Here is a 24,371-nt window from a genome sequence, read left to right as displayed (position 1 = left end):
AAATGTTTTTAAATGGTTTGAGTTAACTGTAATAATAACCCTGGTTTGTTTCATAACTGATGAACTTTGCAACGTTGACGCTGTTGTCGAACTGAATTGAATATAATTCATGACACCGTTTTCTGTAGAGCTGCTTTGCAGCTAAAATTTAATTCGTTTCATAATAGTTGAATTTTACAACATAAACACTGTTATTGTCCTGTTTTTTAATGTGCAGCTGCTTTGAAACCGTCCGTATATTTGCATGCAGTTTCCCTTTTTAGGATGCTATTCATGTTCTCAACTCATCCTCATTCACAGTTGCATTCACTTTTATTGTTTTAGCCTTATTTCTTTGCTTCTATTTCTATTCGCAGATGCCTGGAAGAGTCGATGGCTGAACTCCGAGCACAAGTCTGATTATGGCCAGTTCAAACTGACTGCTGGAAGCTTCTACGGAGACGCTGAGAAAGACCAGGGTAGGCGTTTGCATCCCTAAAAACTTCACCTTCGGTTCAGCAAAGAAGCTGAGTTTGCTTCACTTTAGCTATCTCTTTGTCCACCAACAGGTCTGCAGAGCAGTCAGGATGCCCGTTTCTACGCCACCTCTGCCCGCTTCGAGCCCTTCAGCAACGAGGGCAAGCCTCTGGTGATCCAGTTCACCATCAAACACGAGCAGAAGATCGACTGCGGAGGCGGATACGTTAAAGTCTTCCCGGCTGATCTCAACCAGGCTGGCATGCACGGAGACTCCCAGTATTACATCATGTTCGGTACGTCACCCAAGACTCTTTTGTGAACGCCTGGATTTATTATAGGTAACGGGTCATTTATTTCTGTTTTCTCGTCTAAATCATCTCAACAGGGCCTGATATCTGTGGCTACAGCACCAAGAAGGTTCACGTCATCTTCAACTACAAAGGCAAGAACCACCTCATCAAGAAAGATATCAAATGCAAGGTGAGGTCCTGTTAAAAAGTCAAATAAAAAGACAATTCATATTCAGTAATATCTTCGATTTAATGCACTGACACTGTCGGACAAGAACAACATTTGTGGATAAAGACTGGATAATGACTCTGATTTTGACACTGTTATTGAACTGAACTAAATCATGACATTACTGACTTCTGTGGACTTTACATCAAAAATTAAATTTTTAAGTTTTATAATTTTTCATATTATCTTTGTATTTTCCAAGTTTTTTTTTTATATACACGCATAGTTTTTATGAATTTTTCCAGTTTTAGTTTGACTTATTTTAGTACATCGAGTTAAACTGAATTAAAATGTGAAATGGTGCCTTGGCAGCTAGCTGAAATTTCAGTTAACATTGATTTTGTTTCAAGTAACACGTTTTTTTTTTTAATGGTTTTAATTTTAGTTTAGTTTTAAACCTGGTTTGTTTTGTATTGACCTTAACTGAATTCAAATTTGAAACAATCTGTATATATAAATAGCACTTTATAGAATACAAAAAAATAAAAAATAGTTTAGAAAAAAATTTAAATTGTGTCATCTGCTCATCATTACTAGCAGAATATCTGGGATGTGAATAATGACTGAGAATGCTTAAAAAATAGTGATGCTAGGATGATTCCCATGTTGCAAAAAAAATATAAATTTTCAAATGTATTTTTAAATATATTTTACTTGCTTCATTCCTGAATTATTCAGCCATTCGAACGAATCAATTGAATGAATGATTCGGTGATAAAAATCAGTGACTTGCCGCCACCTGCTGGCGGATTTGGTTTCATTTTTAGTGTATAATTTCAGTTATTTAAATCATATTTCTGTATTCAATTTCATATTTAAAACATTAATCTCCACATTTTTTTATTTTATTGCACTCATGCTACCTCTGAGCCTCATTAACCGTCTGAAAATGTACCTACAAGCCACTTTTGTGTTCTTCTGTGCCACCTCTGTAGTACAAATTAACTTATTAATACTAATTTCATATGATTGGTAACTTATTTGTCTTGAATACAGAAATATGATTCAAATAACTGAAATTATACGCTAAAAATGAAACTAAATCCGCCAGCAGGTGGCAGCAAGTCACTGATTTTATCACTGAATCATTCATTCAATTGATTCGTTTGAACGGCAGCGACAGAACTTTAATCCCTGATAATGCTTCAAAATATATTTATGAAGATCTTCTACCGGTATATTTTTTTGGCAGTGTGTGTGTGTGTGTGTGTATATATATATATATATATATATATATATATATATATATATACCTGTACCCTCCATATATTTCAGTCCAAGAAAATCCGTTCACATATGTCACATTTAAAGAAAAATATTTTGTTGTTTTATATGTGAACATAAATAAAATAAATTAAGTAATTAATATTATAAGATTGGAAATGTATTTTCTTGCCTCTGAAATATAAAAAAAAATGTATTTTGATATGTGAAGTTTGAAAGTAAATATATTTGAAATTTCAAAAATATGTTACATTGTTTACCACATATATTCAGCATGTATTTAAAATATATTTTAGCCAGAAAAAAAATGTAAATATTTTAGCCATATGAGTTGAGAGCATCTGTAATGCAAATGTGATAGAATTAAATGTACATTTTAAGACAAGCTGTCTAAATGAACTCTCTCTTTCTCCTCAGGATGATGAATTGACTCACTTGTACACATTGATCCTGAATCCGGATCAGACGTATGAGGTGAAGATCGACAATGAGATGGTGGAGTCCGGCTCTCTGGAGGAGGACTGGGACTTCCTGCCCCCAAAGAAGATCAAGGACCCCGAAGCCAAGAAACCTGAGGACTGGGACGACCGCGCCAAGATCGACGACGAGACGGACACCAAACCTGAGGTTCGATTCTGTTTCCTATCACCTGTGAGGCATAGCTGGCTCGGTTTCATCTTTTAACACTGACTGTCTGATGTTGTCAGGACTGGGATAAGCCTGAGAATATTCCCGATCCTGATGCCAAGAAGCCAGACGACTGGGATGAGGATATGGACGGAGAGTGGGAACCTGCCATGATCCCAAACCCGGAGTACAAGGTACAGATTTACATGCTTGAAGATGCCTCAACAAGACGCGTTTCAGGCCTCTGAAATTCATTTATTGTTGCGTTTTGGTGCAGGGTGAGTGGAAACCCAAACAGATTGACAACCCCAACTACAAGGGTGTCTGGGTGCATCCTGAAATCGACAACCCTGAATACACTCCTAATGCCGAGATCTACAAATTCGACAACATTGGAGTCATTGGGCTGGATCTCTGGCAGGTAAGACGCCTTAGTGTTGCCAATTTAAAATAGCCTTTCATTTCTTAATTATGAAAAGACTACTAAATATATTAGTGGACATCAGGAAGTATTAGCATATAGCAAATATTTTCAAAATATTTATTTATTTATTTATTATTTAACCTAAAATAGTCTTCTATTTTTTAATTTTGAAAAGCCTACTAAATATATTAGTGGACGTCAGGAAGTATTAGCATATAGCAAATATTTTCAAAATATTTATTTAATTATTTATTATTTAACATAAAATAGCCTTCTATTTTTTTTATTTGAAAATCCTACTAATGACATAAATGCACCTTGGGAAGTATTAGCATATAGGAAATATTTTCAACATTTATATTTTATTTTTATTATCAATATTAACATAAAATTGCCTTATATTTCATAATTATGAAAACCCTACTAACTATATAAGTGCACATCAGGAAGCATTAACATTTTTAAAAAAATAATGCAATTCAGGAATACATGTCCATGATTTACTGAATATTAACAATATATTCACAGAGATTTTGACAAGCATATTGTGAATATTGATTATAATGTGCTTTTTATTAGGCCAGTTTCTGTTTTCTGAAAACTGTGGCAGCAGTTGATGTTAACTAGATTTTTATTGAATTTTAGTTCTTGGTTGAACATTCAGTCTATTTTGCAGCGGTGGCTATTTGATTGAAATGATGGTTCCTCTCACACCTTTAAGCCATTTCAGAGGAATTACTAAATATCAGGGTTATTAAAGTTAACTGAAACCATTCAAATTTGTTACTTGAAATAAAATAAATGTTAAGTGAAATAAATGTAATTATAAGCTATATAAAAAAATTATAAAAACACAAAAAATTACTGAAACGTAAATTATTTAAATATTAAAAAAATATTTGTTAATTTATTTATTTGATTTAGACATTTTCATTAATTTTATAATTTGTATTATTATTAATCGATATCATCCAGCCCTAGTTATATCTGTACGTAGCAGTGTTATTTTAGTATTTTTAAGCAAGCAGTTTTTATTCATATTTTTAATGACTTTTTATTTTCATGTTTTTCATTTTAGTTAAAGTTTTAATAATTTTGTTGTGTGTTTTGTAGTATTTGAATTAGTTTTTGTTTATATGTCTATGTAGTTTTTATTAATTTTAATTCATTTTAATACATCAAGTTAAACTAAATGAAAATGAGAAATATTTTTTATATTTTATTTCAAGTAACAATATTTTTATGGGTTTTAGTTTAGTTTAGTTTGAGTTCATACTAATTTAGTTTGAGCTATAATGACCCTGGTGTGTGCTTGTAAACTCAATAGCAAGTTTGGAAAGAGGAAATCTAATTTAGAACTGGTAACCTGACTGTTTGTCAGTACATGTCAAAGTTTGTGACGTTTCTCCTCACACTTAATGCAGTGTTTGCACTTTAAACCACTAAGAGGTGCTTTTCCCCCCTCTATCAAATTCAGTTCATTGTGAGAAACGCCACCATGTTTCTGTTTCGGTTTCATCACTCCAGGTGAAATCCGGCACTATATTTGACAACTTCCTCATCACAGACGACGTGAAGGAAGCTGAGGATTTCGGAAATGAAACGTGGGGTGCTACAAAGGTAAGAGTTTGATTTGAGCATCTTGCTGAACTAGTGGATATGCAATAAAAATGCTTTTTTAATGGTCTGTCTTGCCGCAGGGTCCCGAGAAGAAAATGAAGGAGGAACAGGATGAGAAGAAACGCAAAGAAGAAGAGGAGAAGAACAAGGAGCAGAGCACAGAAGCAGATGAGGAAGAGGAGGAGGAGGAGGATGAAGGCGAGGAGGAAGAGGAGGAGGACGAGACAGACGAGCCTCCAGAGGAGGAAGAAGACAATGATGCGCTTCCCAAAGACGAACTGTAACGCAGGAAGTAGATTACCGTTCACATTCCGTGGTTGCCAGGGAAACGACTGCAGTGCATTCATTCTAATTAGAGACGGCGATGATGTCACACAGGGCGACCAGAAGTTCTCAGCCCATACGTTTAATTTGTGACCATTGACCTTGAACGAGCCAGTTTTTTTTATTGAGGAGTTTTCTGTACAGTACCAGGAGTCTGATATGTTTGACATCTTTTAATGCTGATCTATGATCAGTTTATTGTGCCTTTCTTATGGTAAAATCAATGCCCATATTAGTTCATGACGTTGGTGTTAGTTTGAAGGAACTAGACTAAATTCATGAAGTTTACTTGAGTTACAAATATAATTATGGAAGCCCGTTTTCACCATGGAATACAAAAATAAAAAAGATAATCGCGACTTTTTAGCTCCCAATTCAGACGACTTCATGTAATTCTCAGTTTATGTCTCACAATTGGGACTTTTGTCTCGGAGTTCCGAGGAAAAAAAATTAGAATTGTGCGATATAAACTCATAATACTTAGAAAAAAGTCAGAATTGTAAGATTTAAACGCAAAATTGTGAGATATAAGCTCGAAATACTGAGGAAAAAGTCAGAATTGTAAGATTTAAACGCAAAATTGTGAGATATAAGCTCGAAATACTGAGGAAAAAGTCAGAATTGTAAGATTTAAACGCAAAATTGTGAGATATAAAGTAAAAATGTTGAGATATGAACAAGATAAAAGAGAAAATCTGAATTGTGAGAAGTCGTATTTATCTTAATTTTTTTATTCTGTGGCGGAAAAAAACGACTCCGAATTGCAAGCAAAAAGTCAGAAAACTGGGTTTATATCTCACAATTCTGATATATATATATTTTTTTTTTGTGAGAAATGAAGTCTGAACTGTGACATAAAAAGTCATAATTACATTTTTATTTGGGTTTTTTCCCGTAGTGGAAACGGACTTCCATATACCGTAAAGAATGTTACTGGGAGGTTACACGGTTGTTTCTCCGCATTGCAGAAATGTGATGTGCAACGAAACTGAATAGTGGAGGATGGTGATTTTTGCCCTATTGTTATTAATAAGAGATTAATCAGATCACAGGCTGGGTTTCAAACTATAGTCCTCATTTCTGAAACATGAGCAGAACAGAATAATTTTTGTGTAAATTGTTGCAGGAAAACGTACAACGATTTATGCAAATTCATTCTGCTTGTGTTTCATCAATGAGGGCTGATGAATGTTTGTACTGTAGTGCAAAAGAAACTTACAATGACATAATGTTCCTTTGGCACTGATGATTTAGTTTTGTTCTGTTACCGCAGTGTATGTGCTGTGGTGGTTATTATATTAATCTCCTAAACAAGATATTCAGTCAAATTCCTTTTATTTTCCAGCTCTATTTATTACAAATGTCTTGCAGTTTGAGTTTGTTTTAGGTTTCAGATGATCAGTGGCAGTAGCATTTGTGATGTTCAGTTTGTAGCTGATGTAATTTTTTTTTTTTTAATAAAATCTTTTGTTACTTGAAAATAAATGCGCTATGATAAGGGATGTGGTAATATTTGCAGAGATGTCAAGGGTGCATTAAAATTTTAAACGCAAAATTGTGAGATATAAGCTCGAAATACTGAGGAAAAAGTCAGAATTGTAAGATTTAAACGCAAAATTGTGAGATATAAGCTCGAAATACTGAGGAAAAAGTCAGAATTGTAAGATTTAAACGCAAAATTGTGAGATATAAGCTCGAAATACTGAGGAAAAAGTCAGAATTGTAAGATTTAAACGCAAAATTGTGAGATATAAAGTAAAAATGTTGAGATATGAACAAGATAAAAGAGAAAATCTGAATTGTGAGAAGTCGTATTTATCTTAATTTTTTTATTCTGTGGCGGAAAAAAACGACTCCGAATTGCAAGCAAAAAGTCAGAAAACTGGGTTTATATTTTTTTTTTGTGAGAAATGAAGTCTGAACTGTGACATAAAAAGTCATAATTACATTTTTATTTGGGTTTTTTCCCGTAGTGGAAACGGACTTCCATATACCGTAAAGAATGTTACTGGGAGGTTACACGGTTGTTTCTCCGCATTGCAGAAATGTGATGTGCAACGAAACTGAATAGTGGAGGATGGTGATTTTTGCCCTATTGTTATTAATAAGAGATTAATCAGATCACAGGCTGGGTTTCAAACTATAGTCCTCATTTCTGAAACATGAGCAGAACAGAATAATTTTTGTGTAAATTGTTGCAGGAAAACGTACAACGATTTATGCAAATTCATTCTGCTTGTGTTTCATCAATGAGGGCTGATGAATGTTTGTACTGTAGTGCAAAAGAAACTTACAATGACATAATGTTCCTTTGGCACTGATGATTTAGTTTTGTTCTGTTACCGCAGTGTATGTGCTGTGGTGGTTATTATATTAATCTCCTAAACAAGATATTCAGTCAAATTCCTTTTATTTTCCAGCTCTATTTATTACAAATGTCTTGCAGTTTGAGTTTGTTTTAGGTTTCAGATGATCAGTGGCAGTAGCATTTGTGATGTTCAGTTTGTAGCTGATGTAATTTTTTTTTTTTTAATAAAATCTTTTGTTACTTGAAAATAAATGCGCTATGATAAGGGATGTGGTAATATTTGCAGAGATGTCAAGGGTGCATTAAAATACACACTGTGAACTAAATCCCAAATGTTCAAATTGGATTAGTACTGAAAATCCTGTTTAGTGACATTAAACCACCTTTTTACATGTTGAGAGTTGTAATTAATGCCAAAGTTTTAATAAATAACTTTATTGTACATGCAGTTGTAATATTTTGTGAGTTTGAGCACATCACTGTTTCATGATCAGAGCTTTATAATGTTTATTTATACTAATACAATTCAGGTTGGTTATTACACCAAAAGAACAGATGAAGATATCTGAACATTTGTCCATGATTACACATTTCCCATTCGTTTTCACAAATTCATAATTTCTCTAGAATGTTTGTTAATCATCTTCATCTGCAGCTTTAGTCATATGCATCTGAATAAATATTTGGAGGAATGCTCACTTTTGTGTGGTTTGGTCGATAGGTTTGTATTTGCAACATGAAAGCTGGTCCACAAAAATGAATTGCACTTAAAAAAAAAACTAGATCCCTGATAAGAAAGTTTTCCAGTCTCAAACTCCTGTAAGAAGCTTTAAAGCAGTGCAGGTGGTTGATATCTGTATATAGACTGCATGATTTGTGTAAATCTCACTGAAGATGTTCCACAGACATTATTCAATAATTATTTTCATCATTTGAACCGCTCAAAAGCTTGTAAACAAGCAGTTAGAGACGAATGCATGTTTCGGTTGTTTCTGGGAGTTGCTTGCGGTTTGGTCGATAGGTTTGTATTTGCAACATGAAAGCTGGTCCACAAAAATGAATTGCACTTAAAAAAAAAACTAGATCCCTGATAAGAACGTTTTCCAGTCTCAAACTCCTGTAAGAAGCTTTAAAGCAGTGCAGGTGGTTGATATCTGTATATAGACTGCATGATTTGTGTAAATCTCACTGAAGATGTTCCACAGACATTATTCAATAATTATTTTCATCATTTGAACCGCTCAAAAGCAGTTAGAGACGAATGCATGTTTCGGTTGTTTCTGGGAGTTGCTTGTATTATTTTCACCACATGTGTTTTCTATAATGGAAAAGTTGATTTATATTACATAATTTTTTTCTAGATGTCATGACATTTACAAATCTGGTACACAAGATGGAGACATTTTACAGTAGAATACCGACTATGTACAGTCAAACTAAAAATGATTCAGACACCAGATATCATTTTTGAGTGCAGGACACTATAGTTTATGTAAGTGAGGATAGCAAAATAAAGTAAACTGTAACATATTATACCCAAAAATTCTTCATACAGTGGACTACCAGTAAAATTTGAGACCAAAAATTATTCAGACACTTTGACCTGACCATGTTTTGCTTAAGTGTTATCTGACACTATCAAGATGAATTTGTTCTGACACAGTTTAACTCTGAGTTCTTGTCATATTTTATTACCATTTTCTAAACTATAGCAAATAAACTATGATAACGTGTGCAACGTTGAAGCTGTATTTCTTTAGACTATGAACTTTAGATACATGATTGTTTTCCTTTTCTTGACTTTACTACAGTGAACTACAGTAAATGTATCACACATTCTCCCATAACAGTTTTACATAGGCTATATATTTTTTTACATATATAAATGTATAAAACATATATAAAAATTATTACATACTGTATATAATATAGAAATTAAAACTAATAATTTTCTAGATATTTTCTGTTCTGCATTATGTTTTACATGCTTTTTATCTGATTTTGCATTTTAGATGAATAATATAAATAATTATGAACTGTGTTTAAATATTTGTCCACATTCGTACATTTGTTTCAGAATAACTTAGTTGGGCCAAGACTTAAAGCATGAAATCAAAATGGACTTTATTTACTTTACTAGTGCACATTGCTAGTAATGACGTGAACAATTAATCCGTGCAAGTTAAGCCGCAAGCATCACAGTATGGTGAGGGGCGTAACATTTCCGTCTTACGCTTGAGGAATTCGGCCAATCACAACGCACTGGATAGCTGGCCAATCAGAGCACACCTCACTTTTCAGACCGATGAGCTTTGTAAAAATCGACGCGTTTCAGAAAGGTGGGGCATAGAGGAGAAACAATAATGTACAGTATGTGGAAAATAATGTGTTTTTTGAACCTTAAACCGCATAAACACATTTCATTACACCAAATACACAAAATAATGCTCTTTTTAGCCACATCATATTAGAATGATCTTTAATCTGAACATTTACTTCCGCTCTGGAATGGCATTCTTTTTCTGATCATGTCAGTTTGACGGCTTGGGCAGAATATCCTTAAACACACCCCTCCAACCCTTAGATTGCTGAGTGAGAGACAGAGAGGAGGAGGAGCACAAACATAAAACCACGCCCTCTATTCCACATTCCGTTTCAGCTGGAAATACGTCACTACACTGAAATAAAGTTGGCAGTAACTTCAGGTATTTCCAAATTACGAAGACAAGCTATTTTTTTCAGCGGATTAACTTGCACGGTATAATTGTTCACATCAAGACTAGCAATGTGCGCTAGTAAAGTAAATAAAGTCAATTTTGATTTCATGCGGACTTTAAGAATACTTAAAATAACTCAGTAAAATTAATTTAGTGAAATAACGCAGTGCGCTACCAACGATACGATCTTTAATGAATTAGTAACTCACTCGTTCACGTTTGACGTTGCGCGTTCACGAGACAGACCCCTGTGCGTGCGCGTGCTCGTGAATCAGGAAACATGGCGGCGCTCACGTCACTCGGTCAGGTAACGACTTTAAAAGTTTGATTAAAACTAAACCGTGAAGTACTTTTTGGAAGGATTTATCTAACTCGTGTTCTGTGGTTGTAGAAAATGCTGTTATGTCTTGTTTAAAAGTGTAAACGCACGGAGACTGGGCTCTCCGGTGAAACGGCCGCAGTTCTCGGTTGTTGTTGTTGTTAGCGGTTATGTGTTGTTAGGTTTTTTTTTTAAAGTTTTGCCTCGTTATGTGTTGCGATGACGGCTAATAATTGATTTCTGACTGATTTGCGATTTCAAGGTCGCTGTTTTGCAACTTTTTGACTCTCTTTATGTCGTGACAGCTGTTTGTGTAGCACCACGACGAAGCTGATCAGTGTTGTTTATGTGATTCCTGTCACCGAATTGTTCAGAATATTGTTCAGAAACATTATTCTGATCTTGTCCGATGTATTATGTCAGCACACCGTTTGTCTGCATCGTCTTTAACTAGAAAAAACTATGTCTTCATCCTGTAACGTCATCGATGCCCACTGCGTTACTGTTATATCAAACAATAATCATAATCATAATAATAATAAAAAAAATCAAACAATAATCATACATAGTTTACATGATGGTGGGATTTACTGTGAAATCACATGACTGAATCATCAGTGTGAATAATACAAATTGCAAACAAAATCAATATCAAAACATTAGGAAGGAAATGTTCTTAACTTTTGTGAAAATAATGAAAAAAATATTTATGATACTACAAAAAAATAAGTTTTTTTTCCCTATGGCCCAGACATATTTTTGATATTTAACTGATACTTGTTTTTTATTTGACTGGAAACACTTTACAGTGAAGTCCCATTAGTTGAATGTAAGTTACTGCATTAACCAACAATCAGCGGTACAGTATTTCTCAGTCTTTCTTAATGTTAGTTATTAAGATACAGCTGTTAATTATTAGTTCATGTTAGCTAAAGGCCAATAAATAATGTTAACAGATACAACTTTTGATTTTAATAGTGTTTGCAATTATCGCAGATTAATATATGCTTTAGAAGTATTTTTCTTTGTTGATTAATCATGTTGGAACCTTACTGTAAAGTGTTACCATTATATTTAGAATTTTACCGTTTTTTTGTTTTAATACATTTTCTTTTCTTATTTATGCAGTTATCAAGTGGAAACCCTGCATATGAGAGCTTCTACAGACAGGTAAATTACCAATGCTGTTTAAAATGGAGTAAACTCTGATATTATGCGCTAGTATAATATCAATATATTGTTGATACTAGGGGTGTGCGATATTGACAAAAAATTATATCTCGATATTTTCTGGGATTTTATCGATAACGATAATTAGACGATATTTTGCTGAGTGTGTTATTGTGCTGGTACCTTAAGGACTGCCGAAGACAGCAGACTCCTAATGTTTTTAATATACTTCATATTCTGTGTGCTGGTCAGTTCACACTGATAGAAATTAATCTTTTCCAATAAGTTTAAACTGATTTTTGCATTTTATGGGCATTTTTACCTTTATAAAGCCATTTTCTCTAAAAGTGTCCATTATCTTTTGAGTCAAATTCTTACATTTAATCAGTGAATTAGAATAATAAGACATTCGGGCTGTTACCGAACAAATTAAATCAACAAAGAAGCTGCATCTGAAGAGGCATTTAGATGTATTTACACACATGTATTGTGTTTAATGCAAAACATGAATGCATTTAACCTGCAATTACATATGCATAAATAATGTTTTGATATATTATACATAAAACGTTGAACACTGATATTTGACATGATTTAAAACATGAAAAAAATCAACAAAGAAAAGAAAGAAAAAGCCTACTCTATAATGTCAAATCGCACATCGTTAAAACAACAATTACGATATTATCGCAGACGATATATATCGCACACCCCTAGCTGATACTGATCTTTAGTTCCTGCCGTTATAAGTGACGCTGATGGCCTGTCGTCTTTGTTGCAGGTGGATCCGGGAAACACTGGGAAAGTGGGCGCCGCAGAAGCTGCTCAGTTCTTGAAGAAATCAGGGCTTTCGGACAGCACATTGGGACAGGTGAGAGCGAATAATCCCATCACTGAACATCTGAAAGCCTTGAGATGCAGCGCTGGAGCTGTTGGCAGAAAATGACTGTGTGTGTTTTGCCTCTCTTTACAGATCTGGGATCTGTCAGACCCGGAGAGAAAAGGTTACTTGGATAAAAAGGTAAATACCATTGTTTGATGTCAGAATAGGCCTTTACACAATTAGATAACTTCCCATTATGATCTTTGACGTCTTGATATCATTTATATCATCTCTTCATTTAATTATTAAATCTTGTTTGTACAGTTTCACCATTGTGTTTGATGGAAAGTTAAAAGTACCACATTTATTAGTCTGACTGAGCCAGATTTTGGTCTAAAAAGCTACAGAGCGTCAAAATAACAGTTCGGTTTTACTTTGTAAAATATAATGTACTTCTCAAAGTAATGATAATACAATTTATTGAAATATAATTTTAAGGAATATCACACATTTTTTATCAATGTTTTAATTTAAACCGTAAACCTTGATTGTGCAGCGCTTTGTCTGCCAAAAAAATAAAAGGAATTATGTGACACTGAAGACTGGAGTAATGATGCTGAAATTTCAGCTTTGGTCACAGGAATAAATTACATTTTGACAGATATTCACATAGAAAACTGTTATTTTAAATTGTAATAATATTTCACTGTATTACTGTTTTTACTGTATTTTTGGTCAAATAAATGCAGCCTTGATGAGAGGAAGAGACTGGTTTTTTTTTTTTTTTTAAACTTAAAGCTTACTGACCTCACATTTTTGAATGCTAGTGTATACAGTATATGTAAAACGTTGCTAATATTTGACTTACTTTATACTAGTATAGTTTAGACTTTTAGTATATTCATAAATGAACTTCATGATTACATAAATGTTTTTTTTTTTTACTCTTTCTGTGTTTTGTAGATTTGGGATCTCAGTGACATTGACAAAGATGGACACTTGGATAAAGATGAGTTTTCAGTGGTGAGTCAAACAAAATAGCATGTGCTTTTATTAGTAGATTATTAGTAGTTTATGGTTGATGTGATCAAACCTCTAACACTAAGTATTAAAGTTCAGAGTGTGTCGTCCTGCAGCGTTTATGCTCCACGAATGATTCCTCAAATCATGGGTCTTGTTACTTTTAATGTTTAATGTTATTGACACTGTTCAATGTGTAATATATGTGACCCTGCAGCACAAAAGCAGTCTTAAGTCGCTGGGGTATATTTGTAGCAATAGCCAACAATACATTGTATGGGTCAAAATTATAGATTTTTCTTTTATGCCAAAAATCATTAGGATATTAAGTAAAGATCATGTTCCATGAAGATATTTTGTAAATTTCCTACCGTAAATATAGCAAAACTTCAGTTTTGATTAGTAATATGCATTGCTAAGGACTTTATTTGGACAAATTTAAAGGCGATTTTCTCAGTATTTAGATTTTTTGCACCCTCAGATTCCATAAGAAACCATACATCAATAGAAAGCTTATTTATTCATCTTTCGGATGATGCATAAATCTCAATTTTGAAAAATGGACACTTAAGTCTGGTTTTGTGGTCCAGGGTCACATACAGTATATGTCAAAATAGATTAAAGTCTAAGTATTTGTGGATGTTATCATCAGTGACAGGAGGAAACAAGAAAAATCAGGAAGAGAAATCCCAACACTCATTTTGTCAACTGTCACATCTTTTTGCAGGTGATGCACCTGGTTTATGCAGCCCGAGAGAAGGAGCCTGTGCCATCCACCCTCCCCACCGCTCTCATCCCTCCATCCAAGCGGAAGAAGATCGCAGGCGCTCTTCCGGGATCAGTTCCTGTTCTTCCCTCTAGTCCGTTCCTCCTGAAGGAGAACCTGAGGCCGACGCCAGCGCTTTCCAAGAGTTCTTTGGGTAGCAGCACAAATCTGTCTCCGTCAAGCTCGTTCAAGCGCTCCACCCCAACACCACCGCAGCCTCAAACACACACACAGGTGAACACCACAGCAGTCGTGCTGCATGTAAACCTGTTCAGTCTTGATCTAACACTCGTAATACCAGTCCAGCCACATTCTTATCAGCTCCTGGAGCTCTAGTCTTCATGTTTACAGAGTTTACTGCAAAATAATGCACAGATTTTTTCTGTGTTTTTGCTTGATTTTCTACGTTGGTTGGAAACCATAAGCAACCTACAGTTCTTTGACCAAGTAATGCAGTTCATTATTAGTTACTCAATGCCTAACATATATACGGAACCCATGATATTCTCTCATAAATTCTCATTCAAATGCCTTTCATAGTAAACTTCATGAGTAGCCAGATAGCAAAAGAGATTGAACCATTTGAGGTTCATGGACTGTGAAGTTTTTGTCATTTGTGGAAAAGTATGCATGCATTCTGAAAGGAATATTAGTGTACTTTATTTACTATTAAATTAATAGTATGTGAAGTAGCATGCAAACTTCATTGATGTCACATGGTGTAGCTATTTTGCATATTTATTGTAATGAGTGATGTTGCATCCAGAGTAATTATAATACTAAATATCAGAGTAATTATCAAAAAACTAAAAATAAAGCTAAAATCAAATATACTGTAAATATTAGATGAAAAACTTTTCTAGTTTTAGTTTAGTTTAACTTCAAGCACCAAAATTACTAACTGGAAACGAACTGAAACTTAAATTTAATATAAAAATTAATTAAACCTATATATTAATTAATAAAAAATAATAATAAAAAAAAGCACTAATTACTAAAAATGTAAGTAAAATAAAAATGAAAACTGAAAGTATAAAAACAATCTAATTAAAAATATTAATAAAAAGATAATGTAATATATAAATAATACTAAAATTACACTGCTCAGAATGATTTCTGCATGTGCCGTTTTTGCATAAAATTCAGCAAGATTTTTAAACTACATCAACAAATTAATGAATGAAGAATGTGCATCTGTTTTTTTGTTTTTATTCCATTTATGAAGGTGCTGTAAATTAAATTGTTATATATTCTATTGCTATTGTACAATACTACGCTATTTTGTACATGCAACGTAGATTTAGTTTTATTGTAAATAAAAAACAAACAATTTGATTAATTATAGCAAATTTACCCTCAATACAGATGCTGCATCCATTGCATCCGACATGTTTTTTCACTGACACGCCCCCAACTCATGGCTTACATGTGGTTATGTGCATAAATGCGATCTTTCCGACATTGTGGGAAAAAGTATCTCCGTGTGCTCTGCAAAATTTGACTGATGCATATAGAAAATTCACATAGTATGCACATATGAGTTGTATGCTATTCCAGACATTCCCAATATTTGTCTTAGCAGCCGTCCTCTGATCTCTGGGTGGTGCCGGTGGAAGACCGAGAGCAGTACGAGGAGATCTTTGATCTGGCAGACTCTGATTTTGATAGGATGGTTGGAGGAGGTGAAGTGAAGGATATCTTCATGAACTCTCGGCTGCCTCAGAGCGTCCTGGCACACATATGGTGAGGCAGTCAAGTTTGGATTAAAGAGTAAAATGCAATCTTATTCCTAAAGTCACCCACAGCCTTTTTAAAACTATCCTTGAATTTGCAAGACAGTAGGATTTATGATTATGTTACACATAATTTTTCTTTCACACTCGTGCTCATAGAAGCATTGTTTTCTGTTGTTTTGGTCTGCAGGTCGCTGGCAGACACTCAGCATACCGGCAAACTCACCAAGGAGCAGTTCTGTCTGGCGATGCACCTGATTCAGGAGAAAGTGAAAGGAGTGGATCTTCCTCAGAGTCTGACCCCTGACATGATACCACCGTCAGAGAGAGGAGCCGCCGGCACACCGGTGAGAAGACAGCATGCATGCACACATGCATTTCATGCATCCTGTCACGATCAAAAGCAGGCTCCCTTTAGCCTTAAGGACTCCTCATTTATGATAATGTTTTGGTAACTCTTTACAATATGGTCCCGTTATTTTTTAATAGGATATAGAGCTGTGCAATTAATCGAAATACAGTTTTGATTTTGATTTCGGCCTCCAGTGATTATGAAAACACAATAATCAAGAAAATACAATTATTAATGTGCCCTATTCCGCCCCCTTTCCAGCGGTGCGCCTTCATTCCTCCATAAAAGCCCAATTTCACGTGCAAATCAGTAAAATCAGAAATTTTGCTGGTCTCTAAAATGTAGATGTCATAGCAACCTTATTTAAATAAAATATATATTTGATATATATTGCTGTCTTTAAATAAATCACTCATATAAACTTTTGGTCATAATCGTGTTAAATAATCGCGATTACAATATTGACCAATATAATCGTGATTATGATTTTTGCCATATTCGAGCAGCCCTAATAGGATAGTTCACCCTAAAATTTAAATTCTGTCATCATTTGCTCACCCTCAAGTTGTCCCAAACCTGTAGGAGTTTCTTTGTTCAGTTGAACACAAAAGAAGATATTTTGAAGAATATTGACTCCCATAGATTATTATATATTTTTTTCATAATATGGAAGTCAATGGCTACCGTTAACTGTTTGGTTACCAACTAGAGTTACAGTGTTTATTAATCTTTATTTTAAGGTATTCTTGTTACAGTGTAATTATGCAGTAATAGCAATAAACATGTACTTAAGTTTAGGATTAGGGTTTAGTTTAGAGTTAATCGCATGTAATGATGCTTAATTTACTGGTATTACTATAGTGAAGGCTTGTAATGTGTGACAAGAAGTCATGTCACGCATGTCACGCATTTCGATCGTATTTATAGTCGAACGCACATGAACATGTCTGATGTCTCTGATTTGTCAGTCTGCCGTTCTCTGTTTTTTCTTCTCCAGATTCTCTCTGGATTTACACCATCAGTCGTGTCTGAATTGACCCCGTTGACCATTCTGAGCAGAGTAAGTGGTTCTGATACATCTGTGACGTGTGTCCTGCGCTGCATTGAGTGGAAATAAGATTTTCTAAATAAATGCAATCAGTGACAACCTTATTTTTTAAAACTTGTAATACTACAATACCTAGCTACAATATTCCGGCAATTATGTGGCAACATATTAACATACATAGTCAGAATGTAACATACATGTTAACAGTTGGTTTTTAAAACCACTTATCAGGTGTTACATACGGTTTGGTCTGAAAAATTAACAGAGAAGTCTGAAAATAGGAGTCTAGAAAAGTCCACAATAAAAGTTAATGAAAGGCTGCTTAACCAACTGAAGAGGAGGTGCAACCAAAAATCAAAGGTTCGTCTTGTTTGAAGTAAAGGTATAACACTCATATCTATAAAAATAAACTTTTTAAACAACAAAGTTTAAAGACAAGTAAAAAGTTTCAAAACATTTAGCTAATGAAGCTTATTTTTGAGTGTGAGTGTTGCATTTTTTTCTTCAAGCACTCTAGAAAAGTATAGAAGTTTGAAATGGAAAATATATAGAAACCTTGAAAATAAAATGGATACAAGGAGAAAATTAATACATTTTAATGAAAAATTATGAAAACGAATATTTATTTTCTTAAAAAATAATTTACAGTGAGAATGTAAGAAGTTTTGATTTTATTTTGCCTGAAGTCTGTCTCTTTATGTTCAGGCGATGAGAAAGCATTAGATGAAAACGTAATTTCAGTTTAGATCAACAACTCTAATTTTAGTTTAGTTCAAGCACCAAAATTACTAACTGGAAATATAATGAAAACTAAAATTCAAATAAAAATGGATTAAACATAAATAGTAATATTAAAAAAAATAATAATAATGTTCATGTAAATGACAAGCACAAAACAAAATTACTAAAAATGAAAAAAAAGAGCTGAAATGAAAACTGAAAGTATAAAAATAAATTAAAATGTAAATAAATTGTCTAATTCAAAATATTATTAAAAACTATAATAATTTATAAAAAATACTAAAATAACTGCTCAGAATAATTTCTGCATACACCATTTCTGCATAAAATTCACAATATTTTTAAACTCTACATCAATGAAATGATAAATAAAGAATGTGTATCAGGTGCGTTTTTGCTTTGTTTCTGTCCTTATTTGTAGTTTCTGAAGATTAATAAATATTTATTCTCTTTAAAAATGATTTACAATAGGAATGTAAGAATGTAAATAGTCCGTTTTGATATTATGTTGCCTGAAGTCTGTGTCTTTATGTTCAGGCGATGAGAAGCCACCTAGTGCTCATCTCTGTGTACGGCATAATTATATACCTCTACTGTACGTAGATGACAGAGTATGACTGTCTCTTACATAACATTATTTTTCCAGGACAGCAGCAGTTCTGTTGGGTTGGTTGAGGCGATGGGAATCAAGGATCTTGATGACATCAACCAGGAAATCTCCCAGCTGCAGAGGTCAGAGAGTTTATGGATGGAGAATTATACGCTACACATAACCTTCCATCTGGCATTTCTCTAGTTACTTATTTTGCTCTTTTTGCTTTTTACTCATTTTACATTTTTGATTGATCTGATTTTTGGTGCATAGTGAGAAACGCATATTGGAGACAGAAATCAGGCAGAAAGAGGAAGCCCTGCGACAGAGGAACAGTGAAGTGCAGGTGAGGCGGCTCTGTACTTTGTCCCACTTGTTATAGAGCCAAACAAGTACATGGAAATGAAGCACCGATTTGAGTTTATTAAATTATGTGAGAAGAAAGAGAGCATGAAGCATGAGATGAAATGTTCATGCTGCTCTTTTCCATGCATTTAAAGTAAAAAGGAGGCTCGAGACTCTGTAAAAGTGTCTTTAAAACTAGTTACTTATTTTGCTCTTTTTGCTTTTTACTCATTTTACATTTTTGATTGATCTGATTTTTGGTGCATAGTGAGAAACGCATATTGGAGACAGAAATCAGGCAGAAAGAGGAAGCCCTGCGACAGAGGAACAGTGAAGTGCAGGTGAGGCGGCTCTGTACTTTGTCCCACTTGTTATAGAGCCAAACAAGTACATGGAAATGAAGCACCGATTTGAGTTTATTAAAATATGTGAGAAGAAAGAGAGCATGAAGCATGAGATGCACAACATGAAATGTTCATGCTGCTCTTTTCCATGCATTTAAAGTAAAAAGGAGGCTCGAGACTCTGTAAAAGTGTCTTTAAATGTCCAAATTTACTTAATTGAAATACTGATTGTGTGCAGGAGGTGCAGAGAGACCTGGAGCATGAAAACGTGGGCCTTCAGGAATTGGAGCACCAGAAATGGGATGCTCAGGAGCGACTCGGTGAGATGGAGCAGCAGAGAGCCAAACTGGAGAGCACACTGGATGAGACCAAGAGCAAGTGGCAGGAGGAGAACGTGAAAGTGAGACACACTTGATTTGAGTTTGCATTGAAGACAGGAAAGAATTTAGCTGTATTAAAATCGTTTGTTTGTAGCATTGATCATTTTTGTATTTAGTTTTAGTAACTTTAGAACTTCACTTAGAGTGAGTACAGTGAGTTCACTTAGTTGCCAAAGCAAAAATTTTTCATTTTTACTTGTTTTTTCATCTAATATTGAGTTTTTTTTGTTTATTTCTGCTCTTATTTTTATTTCAGTTTTAGTAAATTTGGTATTTTAACTTAAACTTATTTTAGTTTAGTTGCTTGCCAAGGCAAAATGTCTCATTTTCACTTAAGTTTTTCTGCTCTTTTGTCTTTTTTTTTTTAATTAGTTTTTGTAGATTTCTCCTTAGCTTTGATTTTATTTCAGTTTTAGTTTTAGTAATTTTAGTATTTCTATTAAGTCAGTTAATTGCCAAGGTTTTTAAGTTTATATATATGTGTGTGTGTGTGTATATATATATATATTTTGTATTTAGTTTTAGTAACTTTAGAACTTCACTTAGAGTGAGTACAGTGAGTTCACTTAGTTGCCAAAGCAAAATTTTTTCATTTTTACTTGGTTTTTCATCTAATATTGAGTTTTTTTTGTTTATTTCTGCTCTTATTTTTATTTCAGTTTTAGTAAATTTGGTATTTTAACTTAAACTTATTTTAGTTTAGTTGCTTGCCAAGGCAAAATGTCTCATTTTCACTTAAGTTTTTCTGCTCTTTTGTCTTTTTTTTTAAATTAGTTTTTGTAGATTTCTCCTTAGCTTTGATTTTATTTCAGTTTTAGTTTTAGTAATTTTAGTACTTCTATTAAGTCAGTTAATTGCCAAGGTTTTTAAGTTTATATGTGTGTGTGTGTGTGTGTGTGTGTATATATATATATATATATATATATATATATATATATATATGATGGGATATTTTAGTTTTTGTTTATATATATGTGTGTGTGTGTGTATATATATATATATATATATATATATATATATATATATATATATATATGATGGGCCATTTTAGACAAAATATTTTAAATTGTACATTTTTCAAAATATAATGAAGTATTAACTATATTTGTCAAAAGACAAAAACTGTGACTAAAGTCAAATTACGTATTAACACTGTTTCTATTATACAGGCCTCCCAATGGTCATGGAGAACCTGGAATTTTTAAATTACGATTTCCAGGCCTCAAAAAAACATGGAAGTTTAATCATGGAAACTATAAAATATTTTGTTGGCTAAAAATCTGTCTTTGTACTGTAAATGCTCTCTGTGAAATTATATTTCCTTACACCAATAATAGGGTAGGGCGATATGGCAAAAATATAATATATATATATGTATATATGTACATATATATAAATTATATATATATATATATATATATATATATATATATATAAAAAATTTTTTCAGGAAAATCACGATTCACAATTTTAACACGATTCTTTGTCGTGTTGGTTTTACTATTTTGCAAGTTGTCTGAGCAGTACAGCCAAACTAATTTCCCTATTTTAAAAACAAATCCTTACAAGGTAACAAAATATATAATAACTCAAGTTGTTTTAAACCTGAATGAGTTTCTTTCTTGTGCTGAACACAAAAGAAGATATTTTGAAGAATGTGGGAAACCGAACAGTTGCTGGTCCCCAGTGACTACAGTGAGTATTTTTTTCCCCTACTATCAAAGTCAGTGGGGACCAGCAACTCTTTGTTTACCCACATTCTTCAAAATATCTTCTTTTGTGTTCAGCACAAGAAAGAAATTAAATACAGGTTTGGGACAACATGAGAGTGAGTAAATAATGACAGAATTGAATTTTTTGGGTAAACTATCCCTTTAATGACAAGCGGCAGCATGTTTAGTACTTTTGGGCTGCTGTCACTTTAAGACCTGCACGCATCTAATATTCAGGCACGCATCCGTTCTTCTCTCAACTGTTTACTTTGATTACTGTGTTTATATGTAAACCTTGTGTGTTTTTGACAGTATTAGCACAATCAGACGCGAAAGATAACTTAGTCCAGTAATCAGGCGCACTTTGACAGGATTTTTAATGTGTGCGCTCAGAATTATTTAGAGTACACGCTCAGAAAAAGCACGTGTCAGAACAGCACGCGAATGAAAAGTTTAACCGACAAGGCTTTAAAGCACATGCATATAATGTACTTTTTTGAATGCAAATAAGTGCAGTGTTCTGTGAGTGTAACTCTACCGATGAATTAACATTTGATGTGAATGTATGTGGCGTTGTACAGTATATTGAGACAGAGGCGCCAGAACTGCGACTGATGGGGGGAATTCCCCTCTTAGGTGACTAGAAGAAGCTTTCACACAGGAGTCTGCAACTGATCCGTGGCTGTTTACCACAGACAAAACATTTATCCATTATTTTGATTTCAAATCCAAACATTGTCACTGAAATTGCTTTTTCAGCATTGCAATTCTTTTTTTTACACAGTACAGTAATACAATCTTTCAAAGACATGTTTAAACAATAAACATAAGCAACACATTATTCAATGCTTTTTACTTTTGCATTTACTTTAGATTTATATATTAAGTTGCTCAAGCAAGTGGCAAAACATTTAAGCTACTTTTCTTACGTTATCACAAACTTACCATTGACAGAAATAGTCAGCTCTACTGCCTTTCCTTTTGCATTTAAATCTTTATTAAATGCAATCCTGCGGTTCATGAAGAACTTTGTTTACCTACCTGCCATATATTATTGCCTTGTTTATCTAAAAGTGCTCTTTCCCTTTAAACCTAGTCAAAAAGCCATATGTGTTGACTGTGAAACACAGTAGACTTTAATAATATGCATTTATGGTGTAATTACTACATTTTCGTGTCAATCCATGTTCATATTTACTGCAAAAATGCGCTGTTACTTTAATTCAGGGCTTCCAGCGCAGCAATAGACTCGGTCTGGAAACGATCTCTGCACTGCTGCAGACAGCACCTGCTCCTGGAACACACTGCCAGACAGCAACGGTGTGCAGTGTGCGTGCTTTATTAATCCGTTAACATGAGCGCGGAAAAAATACGCACCACATAACACACTGCAAACGGAGTAATGTGAACCTGGCATTATGTGTGTGTGCTGCGAGTGCGAGTGTGCATGAGCGCACGGTCTCCAGGAGAGCGCGTGTTCGCCGAATGGTTAAACACTGGCAAGAATTAAAAAGTAATGCAATTTATAAACTTAAGTGACGATGTGACACTGCCTCGACTGTGCAAGTGACAATTCCTGTGTCAACTGTGCAGCGTGCAGCTCGCTTATAGACAGACGCGATGTGATGATTTGAAGACATTTGTGTATTTTGAGAGAGAAAGAGAGAGAGTGCGCACAGTGATTCACTCCCGCTGTTTGTGAAATTACGTCTCTCACAATGTTTTCAAATTATTTTATAAGTTATTTAATGAAGAAATATGAAGGTGAGTACCTCACCTTCAGCATTATAATGATTTCACCCGTGCCAGAAAGAGACTGAGACGGTGCCGCTGCATGTCGTGCCAAAACTCTCATGGCAGCGTCATCAGCTTGAGATCGTTTTTTTGAGATTGGCATTTTAGAGAGCACCGAGCAATCATCCCAACGTGATTATCGGCCGATAATGATCGGTAGCCGATCAATCGGAGCACCCCTAGTATTTACTGGAAACATGTTTCCTGTTTGTTTTTGCAAATGCATTCTAAGTCATTTATTAAGTGTCTTTATTAAGTGATCTCTAACTTTTAGATAACAGTTTAGATTACAGTAATGTAAATCTCCGATGCAAATTTTATCGAACCTGTAATAACCCTTAAATTATGAAGGAAATTTGGTTTGAATGACTTCATGCTGAAAATCAAATGTCTGTCTATCTAAAAGAAGAATGATTATCGTTGTATATTATTGACTGAATCATTCACAGCGTTTGATTCTGTGTGTAGATCACATCGCTGCAGACGCAGATCTTGTCTCAGGAGTCAGACGTACAGATGCAGGAGAAGGAGGTGAGCAGAACGAAGACGGACCTGTACTGTCTGGAACAAGAGGAGCAGCGTTTGGAGGAGAGTCTGCATGCTGGGAAAGCCAAGCTGGACAGCATCCTCAAACTGCTGAAGACATCGCAGGACGAGATGGACCAGGTCACACACACCAACGCGTATCCAACACACATTTATCAAGCTGTTTTTGCTAGGTGCCGTTTAGATCATTCAAAATTTACACATGGTTATTTATTAAAAGGCAAAGAACCATCATTATGCCTTCTTTGTCAAACTCCTGTGACTGTTAAACATATTTTATGGACTGTATCAGGTTATTATAGTTAACTAAAAAAACGTTTAGTTACTTGAAATAAAATAAACATTAGCTGTATGAAATATTCAATATTTTTTGTTTTATTTAGTTTAACTTAATGTGCTAAAATAACTAAAACTAATACTGATATAATATATATATATATATATATATATATATATATATATAT

At 34.0% G+C, this 24,371-nt stretch overlaps 2 protein-coding genes and 1 long non-coding RNA gene across 7 annotated transcripts in view; all 3 read left to right on the top strand.

Annotated features, from left to right (window-relative positions):
- The first annotated feature begins 229 nt into the window (after positions 1-229).
- LOC107596243 (calreticulin-like) lies at positions 230-5,704 on the top strand. Its single transcript, XM_016286935.1, has 8 exons — positions 230-458; positions 549-752; positions 845-939; positions 2,620-2,829; positions 2,910-3,023; positions 3,107-3,250; positions 4,781-4,873; positions 4,954-5,704. The coding sequence occupies exons 1-8, from the start codon at positions 245-247 to the stop codon at positions 5,155-5,157; spliced, it is 1,278 nt and encodes a 425-aa protein (XP_016142421.1). The 5' UTR covers positions 230-244; the 3' UTR covers positions 5,158-5,704.
- Positions 5,705-10,453: 4,749 nt separating this feature from the next.
- On the top strand, positions 10,454-12,733 carry LOC107596244 (uncharacterized). Its single transcript, XR_001610343.1, has 4 exons — positions 10,454-10,529; positions 11,670-11,711; positions 12,493-12,582; positions 12,685-12,733. It is a non-coding gene; the product is annotated as an uncharacterized lncRNA (long non-coding RNA).
- Positions 12,734-13,478: 745 nt separating this feature from the next.
- The window catches only part of LOC107596241 (epidermal growth factor receptor substrate 15-like 1), a 40,995-nt gene continuing 30,102 nt past the window's right edge, over positions 13,479-24,371 (top strand). For 4 of the 5 annotated variants that reach the window (XM_016286932.1, XM_016286930.1, XM_016286934.1 and 1 more), the window contains exons 1-9: positions 13,479-13,557; positions 14,282-14,554; positions 15,900-16,063; positions 16,244-16,400; positions 17,403-17,465; positions 18,841-18,926; positions 19,060-19,132; positions 19,714-19,875; positions 23,830-24,027. In XM_016286932.1, the coding sequence (XP_016142418.1) occupies positions 14,285-14,554; positions 15,900-16,063; positions 16,244-16,400; positions 17,403-17,465; positions 18,841-18,926; positions 19,060-19,132; positions 19,714-19,875; positions 23,830-24,027 (1,173 nt within the window). In that variant the 5' untranslated portion in view covers positions 13,479-13,557; positions 14,282-14,284. The remainder of the gene's footprint in view (positions 13,558-14,281; positions 14,555-15,899; positions 16,064-16,243; positions 16,401-17,402; positions 17,466-18,840; positions 18,927-19,059; positions 19,133-19,713; positions 19,876-23,829; positions 24,028-24,371) is intronic. The other variant, XM_016286931.1, reaches the window with a different exon arrangement.

This window comes from Sinocyclocheilus grahami, unplaced genomic scaffold, assembly GCF_001515645.1.
Source record: "Sinocyclocheilus grahami isolate Dianchi unplaced genomic scaffold, SAMN03320097.WGS_v1.1 scaffold216.1, whole genome shotgun sequence".
NCBI lineage: Eukaryota > Metazoa > Chordata > Actinopteri > Cypriniformes > Cyprinidae > Sinocyclocheilus > Sinocyclocheilus grahami.
Note: the sequence above shows the minus strand (reverse complement) of the source record. Positions and strands in the feature narration are given on the sequence as shown.

Excerpts from the sequence above, each read along its gene's own strand:
- LOC107596243 (XM_016286935.1), top strand. The coding sequence starts at position 245 with ATGCAGTTTCCCTTTTTAGGATGCTATTCATGTTCTCAACTCATCCTC. Across the intron at positions 753-844 it reads CCAGTATTACATCATGTTCG|GGCCTGATATCTGTGGCTAC; the intron begins GTACGTCACCCA and ends TCATCTCAACAG. Across the intron at positions 940-2,619 it reads AGAAAGATATCAAATGCAAG|GATGATGAATTGACTCACTT; the intron begins GTGAGGTCCTGT and ends CTTTCTCCTCAG.